This window comes from Salvia splendens, chromosome 17, assembly GCF_004379255.2.
Source record: "Salvia splendens isolate huo1 chromosome 17, SspV2, whole genome shotgun sequence".
NCBI lineage: Eukaryota > Viridiplantae > Streptophyta > Magnoliopsida > Lamiales > Lamiaceae > Salvia > Salvia splendens.
In genome coordinates, this window is record NC_056048.1 from 5777324 (window position 1) to 5800527 (window position 23204).

Sequence of the window (23204 nt, forward strand, 5' to 3'; positions counted from 1 at the left end):
CGGAAGTAGGTTTCTCCCCAAATCGGGTTATCGCAGAAGTAGTCGCATACTAACCTTGCGGCGGCTTCCTCCCGGTTACGATGGATGTACGTCCGGGACCGTCGTGGGGGCGGCGCAGCTTCCTCCGCCTCTCGGCGTCGATCTTCTTCAAGCGATTGTTCCATTATTTGACGCATTTACTCAAAAGGATCCATTTGTTTGGGTTGATTTAAGATGGAAATTGGAGTGGATATAGAGAGGATTTGAGAGGAATAAATGTGTATTGTGTGTGAAATGAATATGAAATAAGATTATTTATAGAGTAAATAAATAAATAAAATTAAAAAAAAATTGAAAATAAAAAACAAAACGGTAATATTACCGTTTGAAAAAAAATTTTAAAATTTGAATTTTTTTAAAAATAAAATAATTATTGCGTCATCAGTGACGACGCCCACTCGCGGGCCAGCGAGTGGGCGTCACGCGTGCGTCGGGCGCTCGACACGTCGCCCGGGCGCGTGGCGGGACGTCGCGTCTCGAGTCCCGCAGCGACTGGCTACGGGACGGGCTGGAGACTGGCGCAACGCGTCCCACGGCGGAACCGTCCCTCCGGGACGGAAAACGAGCCGCGCGCAGGACGCGTAGTGGATGGTCTTAGCACTTTAAAATTAGTTAGCATATTAGTATATCAGTGGGGTTGATATTATGAGAACAAAAATAAAAAATTCAAAATTAGTTAATTGGAAATTACCTCAAAATGCTAAAGTGGCAAAAAGATCCCGACTAATTGATGCAAAATATTAAAGTAATTGCGATTAAAATCTAAATAAATGTGTGACAATTGCGATAACACTATTGTGCAAATAAAAATTATAAATATGATTGAAAAGATTGATTACTTTTTTTCATTACTTTTTTTCTTTTGAGATACACATTGACACCTCCAAATAGAATGTGGCAAATGATTACTATGAAATGATTCTTGGTAAGCGATGATGAAATGAAAATGGAATTGCGATTTTCATGTTGATTCCAATTCTACATATGAATAAAATGTAAATCAATTTATTTTAATTTACAAAAATTGTGTAATTTTATTGAATGGTGAATAATAAATTTTATTTTTAATATATTAATAAACAAATTTTATTATATTTACCGACCTTAAATTTTAATTTTAAAATAAATATAAATATAAATACTTTGATTTAATTTATCAAGATTATATTAAAAATATGCACTTTTTTTTCTAAATTATCTAATCAATATTAGTCCATTTATTATTTCAAAAATTGTTTCATTTTATATTTTATAATAATATTTTTATTTCAAACATTTATGATATTGTTTTTCATTTCATAAAATCATTTTGCATAATGAAATAAGTATGATTAAAATAATATGGATTGTGCATCGCACGAGTGTGATACTAGTTTATAATTAATTGTCAGAAATGTATATTATTAATAATTTTAAAAATTCTAATTTTTTGTTGTGACTGAATATCAGTTGTGGCAATCTAAAGTTTCATTATTTTTTAAATTATATGGACTAAAGTATATCAGAATAATTCACACCAACAATAAGAACTAACTAAGCTAAGATCCCACAAGTCTAGTGAAGATATTCGATTCATTTGAATGTTTAATAGCGATGTATTTTGATTGTACTTTATGTCCTTTAGTTATTTGATGTATAATCCCAAACCACTTTCAAAATTACTACCACTCTTAGTAACTTTTTTCCACTTATAATTTTCTTTTAGAAACTCGTGGTTTAGAGCATGCGTAGCAGTGTGCTCAATACTACAACACAACGTTCCACAGTGATGAGCGTGCCAGTTGCAGCTAGCTTACAATTGAGTTCAGTCTAATAATTTGAAAATTTAGAATTAAAATAAATAAATAAACAACCCAATAGCTAGTGTATTAAACTATCATTTTTTAATTCTCATATACAAATACTCCAATTCTCAAATCTCACTTCATTTTTCACACCTTCACATTTTCCTTTTTTTTCTACTATAAATTTTTATCTTTATTTTTAATTTTTCTGTTTTCTGATAAATTCTCCCTTGTGTCTCGATATAGATTTTCTACGAACTTAGGTATGAAGTCACCGAAGCCGATGCACAATCGTTTTTATATTTACAATGACAGAGCTGGAATATGAGGCCGAAATCACTGTTAAAAATGAATAAATAAGAAAAATTGAATAAGATTTGCATCTTTAAAAATTGAGACTACATGAGTGCGTTACCATTTACAAATGTTTACATTAAATAGATATGCTTACGTCTTAAATGGAATTATGATTGAATTGAGACTGATATTAAAATGATTAGAGAATAATGGAACGTTAAATGAATCCAACCTCCCCGTGACGAGATCAACCCTTCAACTGTCGACATTTTAATCAACGGTCAGGATTGTCCCATGAAAATCATTTCGAAAAATTCCTCGACACTACCCTATCACCACTGAAAAAGCCCTCCGACTCCAAATCTCTCACTTCTCTCTCCCCTCATCTTCTCTTCTCACTTTTCGCTGTCACTTCTCTAATCTGTGGAATAAATTGAGAAGAACTGAAAATGAGCAAGGGACCGGGACTCTTTACAGATATCGGCAAGAAAGCCAAAGGTCAATTCATCGTGGATCCGCCATTTTGCCTTATTTTCATACTCGATTACTTATTTTTCCTTCAAAATAGTTATGTCATATTTTTTTAATCTTATATTTGTAGATCTGCTGACTAGAGATTATCTCTCTGATCACAAATTCTCCGTCTCCACCTACAGTGAATCTGGATTGGTACGATTTCATACAGCCTTTGTTTCTGTTTGATTCGGTTGATTTGGGAATCTTATCAATTGCCTGTTTGTAATTTAGGGTTTCGACTTTCAACTCTTATGTGTAGCATTCGCTTTTGTAGGAATAACATGATAGATTAGAATTAATAACGGGATTGGTTCTGCTGTCAGTGACCTCCTCTAAATTTCTAATGTTTGCATTCTTGGCTTATCACGATGAACTGGTGATATGTTGTATCTGTGCTAAAATCATTCTAAATAGATTACTGTGGATATTTTGTTAGACAATTAAGCTCACTAATTTTACATGAGTTTCTTCTCTTTCTATTTAAATCTGACTTGGCTCTAAGAGTTTGAATGAGGCCGCACCTTTTAGTTTAAAAGCATAACTTGCCCTGGCATTATTTATTACACATTCAGGTTTCATTATTTATGAGCAGCCATCTTTCCTCTTCATTTCTGACTTTTGCTTCATAAAGGATTAAAGATAGGATGTTGTAATATGATTTCTTAAGTTTATAATTTCGTATGACGCCCCTCTGGTTTTGAAACTCTTTTTGTTAATTGACTCCAATAGTGGTTTTGAAACTCTTTTTGTTAATTGACTCCAATAGTATTGTATGTTTATCTGGCTGAAACTCTTGCATTTACTATCAGGTGCATTTAGTATTGTATATTTTCAATATGTTTCCACTAATGCTTATTTGAGATGTCTATAGTTTGCTTGGGACCTAGATACATGAGAGCAGATAATTGAGCTTCCAATTGAGAATAGCTGAAGCTCATATAGTTATTTTATTGTTATTATATATTGTTATCCTCTCCTAAATGCCCCTAGATGTTTTCACCTTATGAATGCCTACTTGTATTGGTTTTGCCTTTGCTTGTGAGAGTTTTAACAACAACATATGAATTATTAGTAGTTTGTGACTATATGTCTCTTGGTCTGATTATGCAGCTCTCCAATTGTTATTTGGTGTTTGTTGCACTCTGTTTGTTGATATGGCTATGCTCAACTGTCAAGATATCTTTTAGTTTGTTGTGCATTACATTGTCATTTACTCTCATGTGAATTCTCTGTTTCATATGTGAAAATGTAATTTCTATTATACTTTCTCAATTCAGGCCCTCACAACATCCACAGTGAAAAAGGGAGGTTATTCATCTGGTGATGTGGCAGCTCAGTACGCATATAAGAATACTTCTACAGATCTGAAAGTTGATACTGATTCAAATGTATGTGATGTTAATTTATTACATTCACATATATATTCCTGCTTCATTGCAACTTGCTCTTATCTCTCATTTACTTTCTGAAGATCTCAGCCACTTTCACTGTTGCTGATATTATTCCTTCATCAAAGACCATTGCGAACCTGAAATATCCCAATTATGAGTCCGGAAAGGTGCTGCAGTCCCCATTTTTTATTTTTTTCTGAGTAGTTGACTTTCGGGTGTTTCTTTGTATTTATATATTCTCTATTTCCTTCCGCAGCTAGAATTTCAGTACTTCCATCCTCATGCATCCCTCACTGCAGCTGTTGGTCTGAACCAAACTCCTCCACTTGATTTCTCTGTCACCCTTGGTACTCCCACCTTTGCTTTGGGTGCAGAGGCAGGTTATGAAACCACTTCTGGAAAGTTGATAAAATACACGGCTGGAATCACCGTGACAAAGCCGGATTCATCTGCTTCAGTAATTCTGTAAGCTGTTACATGCATTGATGTCTATAACAACCCTACTTGATAATCAGTTAATCACATAGTTTGCACCTTTTCTCTTAAAGCTTAAAAGTGCCCCTTTCCCTTGTCCATGTAGGGGTGATAAAGGAGATACCATTAAGGCATCATACATACACTACCTTGATGAATTGAAGAGGAGTGCTGCTGTGGGAGAAATCACCCGAAAATTCTCCACAAATCAGAACACATTTACAGTGGGAGGATCTTGCGCTGTTGACAGCCTGACACAAGTGAAAGTGAAGCTTGATAATCATGGTACACTAGCTGCTACTTTGCAGCATCAGGTCATTCGCAAATCTCTCGTGACCATATCCAGTGAATTTGACACTAAGTCCTTGGACAAGACTCCCAAATTTGGCGTATCGCTCGCTCTGAAGCCTTGAAAGCTCCTAGATTAAGCATCTTGCATTTGAATGCTGTTCCTGTTGCATCGGAAAAAGTTTCCAAGTAGGTTTCCAAATAAGTACTAGTATCAGAAATTTATTGTTCCCTGCAGTTGACATATCATCATGCATTGATGCACGGGGAAGTTCTATGATGTTTTGTGGGTTTTGAACCGCCTACTGTGTCTCTGTCTATTTAGGCTTTTTGACATCAGAAAATATTCTTTACATTTAACTATTTTGGCTCGTTTTACGAAGAGAGAATGAAGCACGGTTTCATGCGTTTGAGTATCTCTTTATGTGTCCATGATCTGGAGAGGTTGTGGCAACTACGATGCTTTCATCATCTATTGTTCTGTGTAATTTCCTATTCTGCAACTTCTTTTATACTATCAGGATTCAGAACTGAGAAAAAAAGATGGTGCAAATGGGAGTATGCTTATTGCGAAAGAATGCTGATGTAATTTCATTTTTACATTCATCAATCTTTAAGTTTCATTGTTCTACTTTTCCTAAAGCCTCTTTCAAGGTTTTTGCTCTCACGTTGAAGTTGAACCATATAGCCATATAGGTAGATAATCTATGTAGTCATTATATTGTAAGTACTAGACTTTTGGTTAGGTTATACAGTATTTATGCTTTTCTAATCTAACAACAGGGACTTTGGGAAGGAGAAGACCAAGCGGTGTTATGTTTTTTTGATCCAATGTTGCTTTTTTGATCCAATGTTGCATTGTATTGGCTTCAACTGAACCATTATCAAAGATGGTGATATACATTAGAGCTCACAAAAAGTAAATATCATGTATTTTGATGCTCTATCATATGGAGTAAACAAGATTAAGCATTTCTGTAAATTAAAAACTACTCCGTCTGTTCACCAATAGGAGTCTACTCACTTCATCCATCAATAGGAGTCTTATTTCTTTTCGATACGAAAAAGTTAGAAGAATATGAGGTCTCACTTGTATATGGAGTACGCCCTCCTCCCAAGGAAGATGATCCATTCCTTGGGCGGTACGAGAATTTATGCAACTTTATTTTGTGTGAAGTAGAGAGAGTAAAGTAAGAGAGATGGAATAAAGTAGAGAGAAAAGTGTTTCCATTTTTAGTAATGGATCACCTTGGTTGGGACAAACCAAAAAGAAAAATGGGTCATCTTTAATTGGACGGAAGAAGTATTAGATTTATGAGTGAAATGAGTTAGTAAAACATGAGGGTTTACAATTTATGGTCGCGGATCAAAATGAAAAATCGGTAGCAATTTTGAGATGCGTTAGGGCATCCACTATAGGGGCGGCCCCAAAAAGAAAAATGGGTTATCTTTAATTGGAGGAATGAAGTATTAGATTTATGAGTGAAATGAGTTAGTAAAACATGAGGGCTTACCATTTATGGCCGCGGATCAAAATGAAAAATCAGTAGCAATTTTGAGATGCGTTAGGGCATCCACTATAGGGGCGGCGCGCCGGCAGCCCCCATGCCGCCGTCGCCCCGGCTAACTATAGTGCGGGTAGCGTCCGCCCCGAGGCGGACGCAATTTTTGGGGCGGAAGGCCCTCCGGCGAGAAGAGTGCGAGGACGCGCCGAGGGAGATGCGCCGCGCCGATAGGCACGCCGGCCTATAGCGCGGCGGTGTGCGGCGCGGAGGATTGGGGCGGACGAATTTTTTTTTTCATTTTTTTATAAATTCAATTTAATTTACCTATAAATACACCTCATTCCCTTCATTATTTTCACACCATTCCAACTCTTCACTCATACTTTCTCTCACTAAAATTTGTGGATTCAATTGGTATTAAAAATGGACGATTTGTGGAATGACGCGTGAAATTCTCTGATTCAAGAGGTGCAGAACCAAACCAACGAAGAGGATGTGGCGCGCACGGTGGAATTGGCGGAGGCCGCGATCCCTCGTGCGATTACTCGTCGTCGGAGCATCCAACAAGACCATAGTGGAGCGCACCAGCGTCTAATGGCGGACTACTTTGTGGATAACCCTCGTTATGCACCCGAGATTTTCCGTCGGCGATTCAGAATGTCACAATGGCTCTTCAACCATATAGCGACGAATTTGGCGGAGCGGTACCGGTGCTCACCCTCCGGAGTGACTGCACTGGCCGGATCGGGCTGTCTACTTTTCAGAAATGCACCGCTGCAATTAGGCATCTTGCCTATGCCGGACCGGCTGATATGTTCGACGAATACCTACAGATGGGTGAGACAACTATGAGTTCTTTCTATTTTTGTTCTAGCCCACTAATGGAGTCCCATTTTAATGAAGGAGATTAAATTTATTCCGAATGGGGGAGTGACGCACAAGGGCTATGCGTCGTTATTAATGAAACGCACAACCCTTATGCGTCTTTGGTTAATGACGCACAAGGGTTATGCGTCGTTCAAAGACGCATAAGCATTATGCGTCTTACCCTAATGACGCATAACCCTTATGCGTCACGCTGGTAAGCATTCCCGCCTGTCGTGCGGGTGACCCGGGTGCGATCCCCAGCAACGGCGCATTTTTTTAAGTGATTAGTATTTGATAAAAATGAGTTATTCTAAACATTTGTTTTTGGAAAATAGATATTACTCTTATAAAAGAATTAATTAAAGAAGTTAATTGGAATTATTTTACGAATTTGATAGACACTTAGCATAAGCTTCTTTTGTTACAAACATTCTCAAATAATTTCATTTGTATAATGACTTCGTATTGATATTCCACCCTGATTTGGCGTATTAAAGAAAATGCAAATGAAGACGTATGGGGTTGTATCTATCTTCTACTAACAAGGAGCTGAAGGAGCTGGAGAGGGGATATGAGGGTTTGTTGGAAGATAATTGTAGGGTCTTTGCAAGATATTTTAAGCAAGTGCTGAGAAGAGGTGGTGGAGAGGAGATGATTTTGCCACCTAAAATAGTATTTCGTGAATGTGAAAGTGATGATCGTTTAACTTTGTGGGATGGAGATGATGAACAGAGGATCAAAAGCCATGGATTTCAGTCTCCAAACAGACGGTATAATGTAATGCTTTGTTTCTTTTTTTTTCTTTCATGCAAAATTTATCTTACAAAAGTGGATAAGAAAAAGAAAGTATAAATTTTTAATCATATTTAACTACTCTTCACCTTTTTTTATATGTGAATATAGTGAACAAATATTTTCCAACAGTTTTTTATTAAAGATAACACATAGTAGTAATTATGGTATAATGTAATGCTTTTGTTTTCTTGAGTTTGAATTGTGGGGGTGTGCTTTTTATTGTAATTGAATATATTATAAAAAATGAGGTATGAGAATATATAGAAATTTTGTTACTACATTTTAATTATTCTTATATGTTCTACCTCATTCTTTAAGATGAAAAATAAAATTAGTCACACCAGTTTTTCTCATGATAATGTTTTAGGTATATCATATGAAGTCCGATGATAATATTATCAACAGTTGTAAAAATGAGAGAAAAGATCTCATCTCTATAAAAAGCAATTCTACTCATAAAATGGCGTTTTAGATCATTGTTGATCAAGATGAATTTGTTTTCTAGCTAATTTATATGAGATGATACTATTTACAATATTTATTAAATATTCTAACATTGCAAACTAGAAAAATATTTTGTAGTAATCAATTAAGGAACTTAGACTTAGTTGTAAAGCCTCTTCTTAACCGTTCGTAAGCGGATTTTAGTTCTCCTATTAATCCTTCCATTCACGAAAAATATATCACAATTTTTATGATTGATCGTCTGTATCTATTTGCCAAAAACAAATGTTTAGAATAATTCGTTTAAAAAAATGCGTCGTTGCCGGGGATCGAACCCGGGTCACCCGCGTGACAGGCGGGAATGCTTACCAGCGTGACACATATGGGTTATACGTCATTAGGGTAAGACGCATAATGCTTATGCGTCTTTAAACGACGTATAACCCTTGTGCGTCATTAACCAAAGACGCATAAGGGTTGTGCGTTTCATTAATAACGACGCATAACCCTTGTGCGTCACTCCCCCATTCGGAATAAATCTAATCTTCCTCATTAAAATATAATTCCATTAGTGGGCTAGAACAAAAATAGAATTGTTCCGACAACTAGCCTAACGAAAGCCCACCTCTGAGAAATATTTGGTCCGCAGTTCCTACGAAAGCCCACCTCTGATGAGTGCCAAAGACTGCTAGATATGCACGGTTCGGTTCACGGTTTCCCAGGGATGTTAGGAAGCATCGATTGCTTGCATTGAGAGTGGAAAAACTGCCCGGTGGCGTAGAAAGGCCAGTTCACTACTGGTTTCAAAAGCAAAGGTCCATCGATGATTCTGGAAGCCGTTGCTGACTACCGTTTGCGGATCTGGCATGCGTATTTCGGTATTGCAGGTTCGAACACCGACATCAATGTTCTTCAGTCATCGCCTCTCTTCAATGATGAGTGCCGGGGGGGAGGGGTCCAGAAATCAGCTTCGTAGCCAACAGAACGCAGTACCGCAGGGGATACTATTTGGCAGATGGGATATATCTTCGGTGGCCCGTATTCGTCAAGACAATTCGTCAACCGGTTGGACCGCAGAAATAATATTTTGTGCGAAAACAAGAGGCTGCTAGGAAGGATGTTGAGCGAGCTTTTGGTGTGCTCCAAGCGCGATGGGCCATTATACGGTGCCCGGCACAAGTTTGGCACGAAGATGATGTCGCGAATATTATGTTAACATGTATCATATTGCACAATATGATAATAGAAGATGAAGGATTTGTTACAAGCGCTGGGCACCGGAAGATGGCGGAAGTACAAGTCACGGTGTTGCCTCCGTGCCGATACAGATGGGTGTACCACATAGTAATGAATATTTGCTCCAACGTTTCAGTGATATGCGCAGAAGCACAACACATACCACACTCCAGGCTGATTTGATTGAAGAAGTTTGGGCATGTAGCACATACCACACTCCAGGACGATTTGATTGAAGAAGTTTGGGCACATAGGGGAGGTGGCGCAGCGTGAAGAATATTGTGATTTTCTATTGATTAAATTTTCATTATATAATTTTTTCAATAATTTAATACGACAAAAATTTAGTGTTTAATTTTAATTTATTTAACTGTAGCCATTTTTTTCTAATTACGTATAGTCCGATAATTTTAATTATAATTGAATTAAAATAAATAAAAAAGAAATAAAATGAAAAGAGGCTAAAAAAGTGTCCACTATAGCTGCGGATAATTTTTTTAATGAGCGCGGATAAATAAACTGGAGTTATGGACAAAAAAATGCCGGGACTATTGAAAGTGTCCGCCTTACCGTGGATGCCCTTAGTCCATAAAAAAAAGAGTAACCACGAGGCATTTGAGTGACAAGAAATTAAGATACGTAATGGTATGAAAAAGTAAAGATTCTGTCCAAATTTGATGACACATTTTCATTTTAAAAAATACTAGAAATAATATTACAGTACTAATTATTGCTCTATCATTTCCTAAAATCCCATGACATACAACCAAGTGAAGTAACTACACTAAATTTACTCCAAATCAATGGGGGTTGCTAATTGTATGTCTAGTATAGTAAAGTATACAAGTGAAATTTGTGTTCAAATTTGTTTACAGTTTGAGGATTCCGAAAATTATCAAGTTGTAATTTGTAAACATAGTAGTACTATAGAAAAGAATCAAGACATCACCCAATTTTACACAAACAAAAATCACATAACCCAATTTTACACAAACAAAAATCACATTACCCAATTTTAAACAAACAAAGGTCGCCATTTCTTCAAATAAAAACCTATCCTAAGACTTGCCCTATCCATTTATGCATAACAAAATCACCAAATAAAAACCCAAACAACACAATAATACACTCAGGAAACAGTATGAGCATTGTATTCAAACAACAAGAAAATAAAGCAACCATCCGTAGTTCGACTGGCCTGTGTTTAACCAACACAACAAAATTAAACAAAAAAGCTTAAAATAAACGGAAACCTATCAATCGATGGTCTGCATAATGTCCTCAGCCGTGAACTTGGTGCCCTTATCCTTGTCAGCAACAGCGCGTCCCTTAGCCTTGCGATCGAGGAGCGACTTGCGGTCCTTATCGAGACGGAGCTTGGTGATGACGACCTTGGAGGGGTGGATTCCAACATTGACGGTGGATCCGTTCACCTTCTCGCGCGTGATGCGCTCGATGTGGATCACCCACTTCTTGCGGTACACCTGCACCACCTTGCCCTCGCGCCCCTTGTAGGTGCCGCGGACCACCTGCACCTCGTCGTCCTTGCGCACCGGCATCGACCGCGCGTTGTACTTGGAGCGGAGGTCGCCGGAGAGGGGCGCGCTCATCAGCACGCGGCGGACGCTGGAAGGCGCCGTGAAGTGAGCCTTCCGGCTCTTGCGGCGGGAGGAAGAGACTCGTGGGTTGTATTTCATTTTCGCCGCCGGAGAGGAATTCGGATTTTTCTTTTTTGAGGATTAGGGTTACGCAGTTTACTTGCATATAGATATACACAGTGGCTCCATTTTTGGGCTCTTCTGATGGGCCGTATTATTAATTAGGCTCTTCAATTTTGGTAGGAATGAAATAGATGGCATAACTTGTTATTCGTAATTTCTAACATCAAACATAATTTTTCCTACAGTAAATAAACATCAAACTTTCAATAAATAAACATCAAAACTTAATTTTGTGATAGTAGTTTATTGTAATTATCAATGATTATTGATAGTTTTATTAAAAGTAATAGTTCAAAATTATAAAGCTCAAGCAAACTCTCTAGATCCTCACATGAAAAATGAATACTATTATTCATTTATGCGTACGCTTGCGCAAACAATTATAGTTCAATTCTTGAGAAATACTCCCTCCGTCCCCAATTTGAGTCACTCTTTTCCATTTCGGGCCGTCCCCGAATAAGAGTCACTCTTCCAACTTACCATTTCTGGATATCAAAATTATCCCTGATGTTTAGCAATATTTACAAAAACTGCCATTACTGTAAATTTAAAAAAATGGAAATTGAAATCCATTAGGGTTTGGTCAACCCATCTCTCACTCTCGATTCACTCTATCTACTTCACTCTCTCTCATTCACTCTCCGCCGTCACTCACTCTCCCCCTCCGCCTCACTCACTCTCCCCATCCGCCTCCTTCCGAATATGGACAGTATTGTCCCTGAAACACCGATGGACTGGGTAGAGAACGACGAAATCGGTAGTCGTTCCGTCATTCACGGTGTTCCACCGTTCGTAGGCGACGACGGGGCTGAAGGCCCGACACCCCCCGACTGGTTCTTTTACGGCTCTGAAACCGAAGATCCGTCCGACCCTCTCGATGGTGAAACCGAAGATCCGTCCGACCCTCTCGATGGTGAAACCGAAGATCCGTCCGACGCTCTCAACGGATCTCAAACTGAAGCTCCGGCTAAGGATTTCGACGGATCTGAAACTCAGGCTTCGTCCGAGGGCGTCTATGGTTCTGAAATTCTACCTCCGTCCCCATTAATGGACGGATCTGAAACTCAGGCTCCGTCACAGCCGTTTGATTGGTCGGAGCCGAAGCCGCCTTCATGTCCTGTTCTTCGGGGGGGAAAGCGAAACACCTTCCATTGGTTTGGATGAAATTGAGGAAGGCATGGCCGCGGTTGAGCCAAAGAGAGAGTACTCCGACAATGAAAAAGCAATGCTACTAATCATGTTTCCTTGCCTCAAGGATGTCCTCTAATTTGTGAGTATCTTTCTGATTGAAAGCCACCCCCTTTGTTAGGGTTTGGAGGCTTCTGATTTCTGATGCCACCTACTGTATTTCTGATGTACTCGATGTTTATGTGTTATTGCTCCATATTTATGTGATATTGCTGGCAGTGGTAATTGATGATGAATGTTTATGTGAAATGATGGCAGTGGGAATTGATTATGAATGTTTATGTGAAATTGTATCAGTGGGAATTGATTATGAATGTTTATGTGAAATTGTATCAGTGGGAATTGATGATGAATGTTTATCTGATACTGAGGCATTACTATAGCTGTTGTAAGTGTCCTCTGACTTCCCTGTGATGAAGCTTTTCTGAGGGAAAGCTCAGCCACCCATGTGTATGGTGTGGAGGCTGTTGTAAGTGTAATGTGTTGTCCCTATGTCCCTGTGATGAAGCTTTTCTGAGTACTCTTAATGAAGCCACCCCCTTGTAGGGTTTGGAGGCTGATTTCAAGTGATAATACAACCTATAATCACTAATTACTGAATTACATGTACAGTGATGATGTTTACACAAAATGCAACCTATCTAGCTTAGTAAGCCACCCCCTATGAAGGGTTTGGAGGCTGATGCCATGTGATAAAATTTTTCTGATGGCAATAACAAAAAATGCAACATATGCACAAAAAAAGAGTTTACATCTTAAACACAAACATATGTTTGTGCTTATAATGTAAACTCCATCCCCTACTATTATGTCTAGTACCCTAAAACATGGTTAAGATGCCCTATGTCGTAGGTGTCTCCAGTGTTGTTTTCAGGCAGCTTTAGGTACTCCAAACTCTCTCTTACCAAACCCTCTTCAACTTGAAGTTGTAAGGGCAGCCCTCCTGTTCTTTGCAATCTGTCCTTGTTTAAGTGAGAGATGTTGTAGTCATTCTTCCCATGCACTTGTAGTATTGCTGTCAGACAGCTTTGTAGTGTGATAAATACTCTATTGAGTGTTTGTGGTGAGAGTTCTTCAAATGAGGTAAACACATTCCTCAGCAAGTCATCTACATTGGTGGCAATTTTGTCATCTTGAAGTGATTGTATTGCCCTAAAATACCCTAGATCTAACACATTTGTGTCTGGGCAGTTGGGTGGTTGGCTAATTAGATGGAATTCAAAACCATCAGTACTAGCAAGTGATTCAAACGGTTGATCAGCAGCTCTTAGGTGAGGTTTGGCATTATCTTGTTGGATGAAAATCTTCTTGCTTGCATTGGCTGGCCATTTGGCCTTGATTGTTGGTATAATCTGTGAGGGATATGTGTATGAGACTAAATGATGACATTAATCATGTCTGATAGCTTTAATAACAACAAAAAATTGGCCTACCTGGTTTAGAAGACAGGTTGTCATGACTTCCTTGTTGATGGATTGAATAGGCTTGGTCTCAATTATCCCATTTGGCCTGTTCTTAGAACTTCTTTGGGCTGGTACTTCCTCTGTGAACAGGAATAAGCCTATTTTACCATCAAATATGGTTTCCCCATCACTACCAAACAGTGGCCTACTGACAGCAGCCATGAACATCACTTTAGTGATGAATCTCTTGGACTTACAGGACCTATACGGCACATCCCCATCCGGCAAAAGGTAATATCTGTCTGATGTCTTTGTCATGTAGAACCATTTCTCATCAATATGAACTATGTTGTGCATTGAATGGTAAAGAAGTTTACCTTCTTCTAATGTTGGCTGAATATGAGAAAGACACCATTTCATCCTTGCAAGTTTGTTGGCTTCAGTCAATGTAGGCTTGATAGCACTTGTATGCGGTTTTAACTGTCTACTCTTAATGAATCTACCAATTGTTGACTTGCTTACTTCTATCTTAGAAGCAACCTTCCTTATGGTTGATCTCTCAAGCATAGACAGGTTTCTAAACTTTTCTTCATCTAGCATAAGTTTATCTTTGTGTTGATAACCTGATGCTCTGTTCCTCATTATAACAGGTTCCCATCTGTCCATTTGCTGCTTGCTGACCTTCCAAATTCTTAATGTTGTCCTTTTATGGATGCCAAATCTCTTGGCTGCCTCAGTAAATGAACCTCTTGGCAGCACTCCAGCCTTACTTCGCTGTAGAAGAAACTGCGCAATGAGGTTTTTTTATTGGGCGGTCAAGGTTAATGAAACCCGCTGCCATCCACTTTGCCCTTGCTCCTGCTGCTCCTGATCATGGTCCAACTCTCTGACCTCCTGACATTCCATTGCCCAGTGATGAAGATTTTCTGAGGGTGTTTTCAACAGTAAATAACTTTATGTTTTTTGTTTTGGTTGTTGAAAGTAGGAGGAGTAGAAATGAATGTATTTATAGGAGTTGGTGGACTTTGTACAAATTCCCTCCATGCAATGAAATTTGATGCTTGAAATTCCCTCCTTTAATTTTTGCCTCCAACTTTTGAATTTGAGGTTCTGTGCAATCTGCTTCAGTTAGCTGTTGTAAATGGATGTTTAATTTTTGGGTAGTGATTTAGAGACATAATGTCTCTATGACATAATGCCCCTATGTTTTTTTGACATAAGAATAATTTATATATGACCTAGTATACCCTTAGTTCAAATAAGAGGAAATTAAATTAATAGTTGTGTAGTGTAACCGTTTCATTATTGAAAGGAAAGTCAAATGAAAGCAAATTAACTATTTTAATACTGGCTTTCAATAACTTTGGGGAATTATAATTAAGTCATTTAATAATTTTCTTCAAAATTGCATAATATAAAAGTATTTGAATTGGCTTACCTCAAAATGGAGAATTTTTTTATATACAAACACTAATATAAATATTAGCTTTTCGATTGAATTTACTCATTTAATAGTCAATAGCGCAATTAATTATTCTATTATTAAATAATACTTAAAATTATAAATTATAAAAATGATTAGATGCATATATATTTAAGTTCTTAGTGTTATTTGTTACTAGGATTAAAAAATTATTAAAATTATAAGTCATAAAAACGGCTACATATATGCATATACTTAATTTCTAAGTATTGTCATCCAACGAAATAGTAATAGTATTAGCATCAAATTATTGTAGTTTTATTTTTAAATAATTATTAAAATTAGTAAGTCATAAAAACGACTACTTGTATATATGCACTTCATTTCTAATTGTTATCATCCAACGAAATAGTAATAGTATTCACATCAAATTATTTTATTAGTAGTATTAAAAAATTATTAAAATTATAAGCCATAAAAACAGCTACATGTATAGATATACTTAATTTCTAAGTGTTATCATCCAACAAAATAATAATAATATTCGCATCAAATTATTGTAGTATTATTTTTAAATAATTATTAAAATTATAAGTCATAAAAACGACTACTTGTATATATGCACTTCATTTCTAATTGTTATCATCCAACGGAATAGTAGTAGTATTCACATCAAATTATTTTATTAGTAGTATTTAATAAATATTAAAATTCTAAGTCATAAAAATGACTACATGTGTATATATATGCACTTAATTTCTAATTATTATCATCCAACGAAATAGTAATAGTCATTCTCATCAAATTATTTTATTAGTATCAAATAATTATTACAATTCTAAATCATAAAAATGATTACATGTAGTATATACTATACATACTTAATTTGTTAGTGTTATCATTCAACGAAATAGTAATAGTCATTCACATCAATTATTTTTTTTCTATAAATAATGTTTAAAATTCTAAATTGTAAAATAGTAATAGTATACATATGTTATATACTTAATTTCTACTTGTTATCCTCTAATGAAAGGATAATAGTCATTTGCATCAAATTGTTTTATTAGTAATTATTAAAATTTGAAGTCATAAAAATGACTACATACATATGCATACTCAATTTCTTAGTATTATCGTCCAGCTAAATAGTAATAGTCATTCGAATCAAATTATATTATTATTTTTAAATAATTATTAAATTTCTAAGTCATAAACGTGTATATATGCACTTAATTTCTAATTGTTATCATTCAAATGAAATAGTATAAAAAAATTGAAATTTCTTAATTGTGAAACATGACTATTATATTTCTATAGCTAAAACACATTATTTTGACACCATGTAACAATTTAATTCTAGTATACAAATTTAAATTGTTGTTCCCTAACATTTTGTCCATTAATAAAATAAAGCATGTATAAATTTCAAATCTTCATTTTGATGCTCTATGAACTCAAGCAATTAAATTGATTTATTAATTTTATAAATATTAATTCCAGATTCAATAATGATTTGTAATAATAAAATTAAGATTGTGTATTAAATCTATTAAGTACCTATAAGTTTAGAATTTAAAAAATTTAATTGTATAATGTATTATTTAAATAAAGTTTAAATTCATTATATTAGATTTTTTTTTAAATCGTGATTGAAGTTAGAAAGAAAAATTCAAAAATTTAGCATCATTGGAGTATTTAAAATTTTGAAATTTATGTACACTTCCTAAACAAAATAGTATAATATTAAAGTCAATGATGGAGCCGATTTAGGTTGAGAGATTGGAGATTGGAGATTGGAGATTGTGTGCTTAAATCAAGCCATCCATATAAATACACTCAACTTTCCTAAATTCTTAAATATAAATAAATGTTTTTATATGCACAAGGATAGTATGGTATATGTACAAAACATTTATTTAAATAAAAATATAAAACAATCTAAAATGACTACTTTAACCTCATTATGTCTTAGACATTATGTCTCCAAAACATTTTTCTTAATTTTTTTGCAGTAACAACAAGTTTAATTAATCAAGAGTATTAAATGGAATTTATTTAATCACTATACCAACATTAATTAATCAAGTTTAATTATGTAATCCTCCAACATTTATTTGGCCATTTAATACTTCAAACAAATTTATTACACAAAAAGTCAAAGGGGCCCTACATTACACTACCTACCTCCATTTATTACACTACACATTTAAACTCTTTCTTAAAACCCATGCCGAGTCAAAGAGTGACTGGAATTGGGGGACGGAGGGAGTAACATTTCTTGAAACAGTAATATGTGAGGCTATGAACCTTTCACTGTCACGTGTGTTTTCATGCAAAATCGTATGTATTTCTAATAAAGTATTAATTAATTATTATAGGTGTGTAAAATAATAAAATAACATAAATTAATATGTAAGGATTTTTAAATTGGAAAAAGAATACCTAAAAAAACTTAGAGAAATCAAAATCCTATAAAATTGATTATTTAACTTATTTTAAAAATTCTTATTACTTTCCAATTTAAAAATCAAACACCAAAACTTAAAATAAAGAAATTAATTTTCCAAACAGAATTCTAACAAACAAATATGTCCAAGAATGACTAAATTGCCACTAATTTTGTGGAGTGGCAATGCATACCCCATGAATTTAAAATTCGGATATTTGAAACAAGATAAATTCAAGTTTCAAACCCAATAGCAAAGTGAGTAGAAAGCTGTGGGCCACCCTTCCATTAAATAACGCTACAGCCAATGAGAAGCAGCCAAGATAACACGCGGCACACGTCAGGTTTCAATCAACGTGCAGCCACGACCAAGAGCGCGTGGCACTCACCTCCTAATCACATCTCCGAACAATGCAGCGCGTATCCACACGCGCTAACTTAGCGAGTGAAACTGGAGGATGGCGTTTTGCCACCCCATTCCCATGATTGGTCCACCGATAATCAATCACACAGCGAAAAAGAGCTGCTCGCCCCAAAAATCCGCGGGGCACAAGTATAATTGATGGGAAATTGAGGGGCGTCGAGCTTTGCTGGAATAAATTGTGTTGTTTTTAGGTTCTACTATATGTGGTACACAGGAATCCCATAAATCGTTGCTGTGAAGGGAGCTATTTGGGGAGTGGTCAATTGGGAGAAGACAGATTAAAGATCTGTTTCGTTTTCGAGTCCTCGCGATCCATCAATCGTACCAATGGGTCTCTGGGAAGCTTTTCTCAATTGGCTTAGAAGGTGTGTGTCTCTGCTTTTTCTCATTTTTCATTTTTTCCATTTTCCAGATGAATATGTTTGGTGTGTGTGGATGAATTTGATCGGTGGGTTGTGCTTGTGTTGTGTGTGTTCCTTTTTTTCTGAAAAGAATGTTTTTTTTAATCTTTAGCTTGGAAATTTTATCCATTGGCTTCAGTTTTTGCATTGGTTGTTGCTCTGTTTTGTGGCTTTTTTGTTTTTTACTCTCTTTATCCTTTTGTTTCTTTTGTCAAGATTAAAGACATTTTGATCGTATTAGAGTTATAATTATGTTGAATTATTTCTCTGGAATTCAATCCCTACTTGAGTAAGAGGACATTCAACCTTTTGATGGTTCTAATATTCACTGACGTGCCAAAACGATGCATCTTATGCTTTTGATCCTTGGATCATACAAAAGATTAATCTTTTAAAGCTATCGTTCGAATTAACCGAGCCTATTGCTTTGTAAAATCTATAAATAAAGGAAATTATTGAGTTTTCTAATGCCATGTTCCATAACTCACCCTTGGAGTATTAGTTGCCAAACTTTTAAGCATGGTGGTTTGACAAATTCTTGTTACACGTGCTATTTTGGGAGTGTTTTCTTGTAAAATCAATGCAAACAATCTTGTTTGCACCATAAATTGATGCTCTTTCAGCCATGTGTGCTGTCCAACAGAGATATAATTAACTACTCCACTACTAGTCTAGAAATATCCACAAAGGTGTTGTAGAGAGTATCTTGAAATTCAGAATTATCTCTTACAGTGACAGGGCATCAAGATAGTGTCTTTGGTCCTTTTAAGGAATAATTTAAGGATTTTTCTTCATTAGTTACTTTTAAGGATGTTGACTCACAAACAATCATGTGATGCAGCCTTTTCTTCAAACAAGAAATGGAACTGTCTCTTATAGGTCTTCAGAATGCCGGGAAAACTTCGCTTGTAAATGTTGTCGCTGTAAGTAAATATAGTACCCTTTCTTTGGGATGAATATTTGTGGTCCTCTTTGATGATTCTTTATTTGTTCGATCTTTGTTGATTTATTTTCCCCTCTGTGTATCTAGACTGGTGGATACAGTGAAGATATGATCCCTACGGTTAGTTTACTTCCTTCTTGATTTCTTTACACCTGGCTCTTTTTGCTTCGTTCTGGAACACCTAGGACATTCATCTGTACTTACGAAATTCTGTCGTGGTGCTGCAGGTAGGATTTAATATGCGGAAAGTTACTAAAGGGAATGTCACAATAAAGCTGTGGGATCTTGGAGGCCAACCCAGATTTAGGAGTATGTGGGAGCGATACTGTCGTGCAGTTTCTGCAATTGTGTATGCTACCAGTAACTTTTTCTCCAGTGCTTATTTCCTCTTAGCAGAATTGCTTATGTTTTTATCCCTTTGCTACTTTGTGCGCCTATAGCTCCTTCATTTGTGCACATCCTCAAATTTATTCGTAAAATCCCAATATCATAGGTAGAATTCTGATTATATCATCAAGTTGCTTGAGTGTGAGAATATGGCTGATCTTGAGCAACTAAGTTTGAGTAATTGTGTTTGCTTAGTTTGAGTTTAGTCGAGAACTCGAGATCGTTACCTTATAGGGTCCGCTTAAAGCTAGCAAAAAAAATTGACATTCATACATTATGGTTTCTTTTACAAATGCTAATTTTGTCACTAATATCATGCATTTTGGTGCAGTTATGTTGTTGATGCTGCTGATCCTGACAATATCAGTATCTCCAAAAGCGAACTTCACGATTTGTTGAGCAAACCATCACTAAGCGGGATTCCATTGCTGGTTTTGGGGAACAAGATCGACAAGGCTGCTGCCCTGTCAAAACAAGCATTGACTGATCAAATGTACGTACAGCATGAGATGAATCGACATCCATTTAGTTGAATTATGTTATAATCTGTGGGTAGTGGTGCAGGGGTTTGAAGTCGATCACAGACAGAGAAGTGTGCTGCTTCATGATCTCTTGCAAGAACTCAACGAACATCGACCAAGTGATTGACTGGCTGGTGAAGCATTCAAAGTCAAAGAGCTGAGCACAAGATTAAGGTGTCTACTGCAAGTGCAAGTGCAATCTGTTGTGTTATAGATTTTTTTGTGTGGGAGTTTGCTGCTATTGTTGTTGAGTGCACCAATTTATATGTGGCCGATGGGTTGCTGTTGCCTGCGTCTGCGTCTGCTTCTTTTATTTGAAGTATCTGTGTATTATATGTTAACTCACATTTGCTTTATATTCTCTAACTTATGTCACTCTCTTTCTTTGGCCTTTGATGCCAATCTATTCCTCTCTACCTTCTCGTTTTGTGTTGTGAAAAAAATAAAATTGCACAAAACATTTGGTGATGACACTCCAGCCATCCAGAGTTCATTTTATGCTTGATCAGCAATTTTAAATTATAGAAAGTCAATTCTCTGTTACTAAAAAATTGTGGTTGATTCATTGTCATACTCGTGGAATATAAGTATCATTTTATTTTAAGGCTCATCCACGAATTTAATTATATGGTCATCTAGACTATAAGTAAGGCTTGTGATCAATTGCTAACTCACTCTCTAATTACTAACTACAACTAATTTAAGACCATATGATTTTAATAATCTAGTGGTCTAAAATTTGCCTCGTTTTTATTTATTAAATCAAAAAGGATAAAAAAAATATCAAATTAAGGTTTTGGATGAAAATGTCAATATAGTGTTTTGAAAATATCAAGACAATGCTTTGAGAATGTCAATCATTGCTTTAAGAATGACATTGTACATATTTTATATTGACATATTTTATATACTATGTTACATTTGTTGATGTACCAAAAAATTAAAAAATTTTGATTTTTTTTTCAAATTTTGACATCGGAACATATGCAAGTGAGATCTCATTAGAATCCTTATGAAATTATCTTTAATTTGATATATGTTGTGCGAAAAAATAATTTAAACCGAGAAAGTTATATGCTTTTTAAAGTTATGAGATATTTTTTAAAAGTTAGCTACAGTTAAGTTGGTGTAAACCTTTTTTGTTGATAGGCTGATGATTTAGGCTCTTGATTTAAATATCTAAGGACTATTATTTAATAGTAATATTTACTTTATCACTTGTAAATAAAAGTGCCATTTCATTTAAGAAATCGTCTCATGAAATTTACAAATAAATAATAGTGCGAAGAGGGAGAATAAAAGAGAAATGAAGTGAAAATTGTTCCACAAAATTTGCAAATAAATTAATAAGAAATAATAGAAGAGATATATTAATAACTACCACTACCAGCAACAATATGTTCTTAAAACCACCTCCCCTCAAATCGATATTAAGAAAATATCCACTTTCTTATACGAAGATCTAAATGCACCTTAACGTGACAAAATAAAAAGAGAGAAGGAAGAGGGGAATTGTCTAATAAAATCGATCTCACTGTAGTATACATGTCGTTCAGGAAATTAGCAAATGCAAAGGGAATGCGAGCAACATAAGAATTAGCTTGAGTCACATATCTCACCCACCGATACGATACGATACGATACGGGTTCGCAGTTTTGCTCTTCATTGCTATCTGCAAGTATTTCACCTGTATTCACACATCACTTGGTTACACTCACCCACAAACTATTCTCTTTACTTTGCATCATCTAACTAAAGCTACTATGTACAGCACCCAAAATGCTTGAACTCAGAAACGACCTTGAAATGGTGACTCGACTCAAGTAACAACGAAAACATGGCTGCATACTTTACTAAATCCATTAGGGCGTTATTTTATTTATTCATCTGTGTGTGGACCGATTGCATAGCATGAAACAGTTATGAAGAGTAGTCCAAGTAGTACTACAACTAGAGGAGGAAGTGGAATGGGTGCCTTCGTTACCTGTAGTCTTCAAGGGTTGGTTGTACATAGGTATTGTGAAGGTCAAGCTCACAGGCCCGGCTTCTTTACTGATATTTCCTGTGAAACCAAAGGCTAGACAATACATGATCTGTAGTAAAGCAGCAAGGTGTTGTTTAGTATTTCATTCTACAGATGTTGGTCAAGGAAAGATTCAACAACCAGCTCTAGAAATCTACTATGTTATTGAACAGAACTACAGATTCAACTGAAATATTTATTGAGTAGTATTTAGGGTTTTGATAAGCAGTAGGCTATAGAATCTAATACTGATGCATCTGGATACTAATAATCATAAACTGAGCACTCGATAAATAATGTAAAAGGGGAAGAGTGGAGAACCAAAAGATAATTCATACCAAGATAATAGTATCAGTGATGAACAACTCTATCATTGAAGTACTACTTAGCAGAATTTTACCTCGTTGTATACGTTGGTAACGGCATCTCTATTATTATTATTATTATTATTATTATTATTATTATTATTATTATTATTATTATTATTATTATTATTATTATTATTATTATTATTATTATTATTATTATTATTATTATTATTATTATTATTATTATTATTATTATTATTATTATTATTATTATTATTATTATTAGCAGTGATGCTTATAGGAAACTCAGTACGGATCTTCAGAATCACCTCAGCCTAACAAGAGAAAATAAATTTAAGAAGCTACCATGACTTAC

The 23204-nt window shown here is 35.6% G+C and overlaps 4 protein-coding genes across 4 annotated transcripts; 2 read left to right on the forward strand and 2 right to left on the reverse strand.

Moving 5' to 3' along the window:
• The first annotated feature begins 2439 nt into the window (after positions 1-2439).
• LOC121775336 (mitochondrial outer membrane protein porin 2-like) lies at positions 2440-5205 on the forward strand. The gene is made up of 6 exons (XM_042172413.1): positions 2440-2618; positions 2722-2789; positions 3914-4024; positions 4108-4194; positions 4284-4492; positions 4608-5205. Exons 1-6 carry the CDS (start codon positions 2570-2572, stop codon positions 4912-4914), a joined length of 831 nt encoding a protein of 276 aa, XP_042028347.1. The 5' UTR covers positions 2440-2569; the 3' UTR covers positions 4915-5205.
• Positions 5206-10760: 5555 nt separating this feature from the next.
• LOC121773439 (60S ribosomal protein L26-1-like) lies at positions 10761-11391 on the reverse strand. The gene has a single exon (XM_042170296.1). It carries the CDS (start codon positions 11331-11333, stop codon positions 10893-10895), a length of 441 nt encoding a protein of 146 aa, XP_042026230.1. The 5' UTR covers positions 11334-11391; the 3' UTR covers positions 10761-10892.
• Positions 11392-13357: 1966 nt separating this feature from the next.
• On the reverse strand, positions 13358-14854 carry LOC121774218. The gene is made up of 3 exons (XM_042171130.1): positions 14780-14854; positions 13979-14734; positions 13358-13897 (listed from the first exon to the last, which is right to left on the reverse strand). The coding sequence occupies exons 1-3, from the start codon at positions 14852-14854 to the stop codon at positions 13358-13360; spliced, it is 1371 nt and encodes a 456-aa protein (XP_042027064.1).
• A 3491-nt stretch (positions 14855-18345) lies between these two features.
• On the forward strand, positions 18346-20902 carry LOC121774039 (ADP-ribosylation factor-like protein 8a). The gene is made up of 6 exons (XM_042170956.1): positions 18346-18609; positions 19487-19568; positions 19676-19708; positions 19816-19937; positions 20307-20468; positions 20540-20902. The coding sequence occupies exons 1-6, from the start codon at positions 18572-18574 to the stop codon at positions 20655-20657; spliced, it is 555 nt and encodes a 184-aa protein (XP_042026890.1). The 5' UTR covers positions 18346-18571; the 3' UTR covers positions 20658-20902.
• Positions 20903-23204: the final 2302 nt, after the last annotated feature.

Excerpts from the sequence above, each read along its gene's own strand:
- LOC121775336 (XM_042172413.1), top strand. The coding sequence starts at position 2,570 with ATGAGCAAGGGACCGGGACTCTTTACAGATATCGGCAAGAAAGCCAAA. Across the intron at positions 4,025-4,107 it reads AAGTTGATACTGATTCAAAT|ATCTCAGCCACTTTCACTGT; the intron begins GTATGTGATGTT and ends TACTTTCTGAAG. Across the intron at positions 4,195-4,283 it reads CCAATTATGAGTCCGGAAAG|CTAGAATTTCAGTACTTCCA; the intron begins GTGCTGCAGTCC and ends TTCCTTCCGCAG.
- LOC121773439 (XM_042170296.1), bottom strand. The coding sequence starts at position 11,333 with ATGAAATACAACCCACGAGTCTCTTCCTCCCGCCGCAAGAGCCGGAAG.
- LOC121774218 (XM_042171130.1), bottom strand. The coding sequence starts at position 14,854 with ATGGAATGTCAGGAGGTCAGAGAGTTGGACCATGATCAGGAGCAGCAG. Across the intron at positions 14,735-14,779 it reads GGCAAAGTGGATGGCAGCGG|TTTCTTCTACAGCGAAGTAA; the intron begins GTTTCATTAACC and ends CTCATTGCGCAG. Across the intron at positions 13,898-13,978 it reads CAACCTGTCTTCTAAACCAG|ATTATACCAACAATCAAGGC; the intron begins GTAGGCCAATTT and ends TATCCCTCACAG.
- LOC121774039 (XM_042170956.1), top strand. The coding sequence starts at position 18,572 with ATGGGTCTCTGGGAAGCTTTTCTCAATTGGCTTAGAAG. Across the intron at positions 19,569-19,675 it reads CGCTTGTAAATGTTGTCGCT|ACTGGTGGATACAGTGAAGA; the intron begins GTAAGTAAATAT and ends CTGTGTATCTAG. Across the intron at positions 19,938-20,306 it reads CGTGCAGTTTCTGCAATTGT|TTATGTTGTTGATGCTGCTG; the intron begins GTATGCTACCAG and ends ATTTTGGTGCAG.